At 44.8% G+C, this 4,525-nt stretch overlaps 1 protein-coding gene across 1 annotated transcript in view; it reads left to right on the forward strand.

Annotated features, from left to right (window-relative positions):
• Positions 1 to 4,525, forward strand: part of SBF2 (SET binding factor 2) — a 301,018-nt gene that overhangs the window by 151,778 nt on the left and 144,715 nt on the right. The window contains 1 exon segment of the mRNA XM_018555287.1: positions 4,167 to 4,267. Coding sequence (XP_018410789.1) covers positions 4,167 to 4,267 — 101 coding nt within the window.

Raw genomic sequence — 4,525 nt, forward strand, 5'->3', positions numbered from 1 at the left:
CATACATTGATTGCGGTTGCAATGCTTTGCAGGCTCAAATGCACAAATGCCAACAATTAATAAATGCACATTTTTTTCTTTCATTAAAGTGGGTACATTTATGATTTTTTTTTTTGAAACATAGACTATCAAACTTTAAGGTACCTGAATCCTCAACTCTCAGTTATAATGCTCTTCTTTGATCTTGTTTTCTTTTTATTTAACATTTTTCCTGATTTATTATTATCCTTTTATTATTTTTTTCCCCACTCTTTTATTAGGAACTGTAAAAACATTTTACTGTAGATTGGGGCTCTTTATCTTTGGTTGGGTAAGAGCATAGCTGAGCAAATTGTGAGGAATTTTAATTCCCAGAGTGCCAGCTTTTTGGTGGGAGGGGGACCTTTTTAGTTGGAAGTGCTGAGTTTTTAAGGTGAACCTGTGTTCTGCAAAGTAACAGGGTCACTTTATAGTGGGGGCTGTACTTACCTTTACCACGCACCAATATCTCTGAGTATGAAGGACGAAATGATACACCATTCAGCCTCCCACAGTACAATACTTTGTATTTAGGTGACCAGTGGCTGGGCCCGGTGCCGTCACTTGAGGACAAACCACTATCACGAGGAGTGGGCATGGGGGAAGTTTGTAAAGCCCTCTGTAGGACGGTATGGCTTTACAGAGGATTGGGGTGTTGTGGGAGCGCAAGGATGGTACATATAATATGACTCCTGTGCTTGCTGTGAAGTGTACCTTTTACTTTCCCTACTATGGACAAAGTTTGGGTTAGTTGGGGAGGACAGGTACTTCAAAGATCTTAATAGTTTAGTCACTTTTCTGCCATTGCCTGCAATGGACAGAAGGGTGTTAACTGGTTGTATTTAGTAATTTTCTCAATTCCCATTTTAAAGCGGTATACTGCCTTCCAGTTAGAGCAGAGTCATCCTCTGGATCAGGGTTGCTGTGTATTACTGTACACGTGGATGTACTGCATACTCTGCCAGCAGTATTTCACAGCCCATAAATATGTACTTGTTGAAGTGCGAACCTGTATGAGGGCCAATAAAGTTTCTTTTGAATTTGATTAGTGGTTATAACCGCCTGAGCTGGATGAGAAGATCATGTCCCTGTGTATTGGGCTGTAATCTAATATCCTCTCATTTACTTGCTGTGTCATCCTCAATTTTCTAGCTTCTGCTGGTCTGTCAGTATTGACCTTGAGGGATTCTGGTTCTCTCTGCTCCTATCTCACTGTTCTCCTTCCACATTCAGTAATTTAGATGCTCCACTGCAGTAATCAGGGCCTCTCTCATTACATTGATTAGCTAGATCTAAGAAGCCTTGTTGGTGTTAAGTCAAGGCTCCTCTGCCTCCTTCTTGGTATTGGTGCAGGACTGAACCTCCTTCATAGTGTTGGGGCAGGACTGAGGTCTTGGTGTTGAGGCAGGACTGAGCCTCCTTCTTAGTTTTGGGGCAGGACTGAGGTCTTCTTAGTGTTGGAGCAGGACTGAGCCTCCTTCTTAGTGTTGGAGAAGGACTGAGCCTCCCTTGTGTTGGAGCAGGACTGAGCCTCCTTAGTGTTGGAGCAGGACTGAGCCTCCTTAGTGTTGGAGCAGGACTGAGCCTCATTGTTGGTGTTGCTATACCTGTCCTTGTTAAGGTGATGTCCTCTGCTGCTGGTTGCTGCTCCATTTTTGGATTGAATGACGGTCTGCAACATTCAAAAACTTAATATGAGCCCCCGACATGGACACATCCTCTGGGCTGGCATTATCACACAGCCTGGACTCACTCTAGAATCCTGCATAGAGTAACAGTCATGTCACAATGTGGGCACTGTTCTATGCAGTGCTGGTCTGCCCGCCACTGACGAGTAAGTAGGACATTTAATCTCTTTCTACATACAACTAAAGGCTCCTGCATGGAAGCTAATACAAGTACCAAATCCAGTTACTATGATGCATAAGCCTCGTAAATTAAACAAAAGACATCCTTTACCTCCCCTGACTATGCACAATCCTCCTTCATTTGTGTCTCATACGCTCCCCCTCCCAGACACTGCAGCTCACAGTGGAGGGTTTTAGCAGCAGAGGCAGAGCTGTCAATCCAGAAAGCAGTGAGCTGGACTAGTTGTGCACATTCACAAGCTACAGGCTTGTATATTATCACTGACACTGCTGATAGTCACACCCCCTGCAATAAGAGTGGCAACTCTGTGCTGAATGCAGGTGCAGTGCAGCATTGTTACCACCCCATCGCAGAAAGCTGCATTAGGAGAACCTTACTGGCAGGGCCAACAAGTATTTGTGGGACTTTGCAAAGGGGAATAAGAGAAAACTAAGTTCAGATGCACTTCTAAATAACTGCTGCAACGCCATATTTTTTTAATAGGTCATAGTTCTACTTTAAAATGCCAGTACCTGCCTGTTATGTGGATATAGTGTCTTCAGTACTCACTGGGTCACTGACTTTGATTGCTGCATGCTTGTTCCAGATCAGTAGCTCAGAAAGAATCAAAGCCAGGAACAAGCCAGTGCAAGTGACATTGTGCTGGAGGAGGTCAGCCCCTCGCATTGCAGGTTCCCTTTAACACCGATTACGTTAGGAATGATTGGCAGATAAAACGGTTCCTATGAGCGTGTTTGACTTGTGTCTTCAGCTGTTTGGCTGTAAACGACGTTCATCATTCATTCTGGACTCGTAGTCTAGATGGGGCGAAGAGGCGCGAAGTTGTTTATTATTACTGTGAGCGAGTCTTGTGCTCACGTGGTTCTCCTTCCTGCTGTTCTGCTGGGTATAATAAAGCGCAGCGAGGTGTGTAATAACTGTACACCGTGAGTAATGATCCCATACATTGGACTCGTACTTCGCTAACATTCAGATTTACTGTCCTTTTCTGCTTTCTCGATTAAACAGTCTCACATATTCAGGTTTCGTAGTTATATTGGCCGATGGATGGTATTATTGGAGCACAGATGTTGTTTCTTATGCTCCAGAAACGAGAGGCACCAGTCGCTGTGGAACTACACTTACTGTAAAGTGTCTCGGAGGTGGATCCAGCATCCTGGTCACTAGCTGTGCCGCCCACCCTTCAGCACTTCGCTGCGGGTTGGTGAGGCTGCCCATCACAGCGATGGGCCAGTAGTGAGCTGCAGATGGCGAAAGGGTGGGCTGAGTTGGCAACCGCAGGAAACGTTTCATTATATGAATTGTATTGCTCCTGGGATACGATATAAAGGGGAAGAATCAGTATGTGAGCATTACTATAAAAGAAAAGGCTCTTCCATATGATTTTTGTCGCCATAGGTTCACTGTAATGCAGACCTCTGCAGATGCAGATATTTACCTTCCTATCACTCGGCCGCTGGTAGTGAAAGCAATGCCCTGTGTAAACTACAAGTCACCGAAGTGTTAGCTGCCACAGAGCGATGGCTTCCCCTTTGCCGGAACTATTTGGACCAGCCTTGTCACATGCTTGTCCACACCCTTTGTCCTGAATTAGCAAGGCGCATGTTTGCTTTAAGAGCAAAAATAATCATGAGAATGCAAAACCCTGCCTTGGCCAAGATGGCCACCCCCACAGGGAGACTCTGTGCAGATCAAGGTATGGTAAGTCAGTAATGGGGAATAGATCAGCTACAGAGCGCGCAGGCAATACCAGCGACTATTCCTTTGCCCGCTACCTGTCTTTTTTTTGGGGTGCAGCTTCCAGAGTTCAGTTCCTCTTTAACGTGACATGAAAGCTTAGGCCTCATTCACACTGCCGCGCATATATGCGCGTGTTTTGTTCCATATGCAACACATGCAAATAAATGGCTCCATACACATAGGCGCGTATAGAGCCGTATATTTGCGTAGCGTATATATGCGCAAAAACAGAATGGAACAGAGATGCCTCCGGGCAGCGGATTGCTGCGTATTTACGCGCACATACGCGTGGTTACGCGCATATACACGCGCAGCACATTACAAATTCCATTACGAGTGATGCATTCTGGGATTGCAAATAGTGCATGCATAGACGCTCGTATATACACGCGCATAGACGCAATATACAATTTTGCTTGAGTTGTGTGTGAATGAGGCCTTACTGATAATATTTTATCCTGAGTAGATATTTGATATCACACAGGAAAGATGATAAATATCCTTTAAGTTCATTAAACTTTACCGATTTTTCTTTGCAGAAACTCTTTTCGTTGGGTGCCGGAGACCGCCAGCTGATCCAGACGCCTCTGTGCGACAGCCTGCCAGTGACGGGAACCAGCGTCGCCCTCCTTTTCCAGCAGTTAGGAAAACTTTCATTCTTCAGAAGGTTTTATAAAAAGCAAGAACAGGCTGACCATGGACCATCGTGCTGTGATTCACCTTGGCATTGCTGAGCCAATAACAATATGCTATCTTCCTGGAATGCGCGTCAATTAGGGATTTCCATACTCACTGAGATTCTTTTTTTCCCAAAGAGCTAATATTTAATGAGGTTGCAGTTGTCTGCAAACGTTTGGGTACCCGTGATTAAATGACACACAATGCTGATAAGTGAAGA

This window comes from Nanorana parkeri, unplaced genomic scaffold (genome assembly GCF_000935625.1).
Source record: "Nanorana parkeri isolate BGI_ZX_2015 unplaced genomic scaffold, ASM93562v1 scaffold10, whole genome shotgun sequence".
NCBI lineage: Eukaryota > Metazoa > Chordata > Amphibia > Anura > Dicroglossidae > Nanorana > Nanorana parkeri.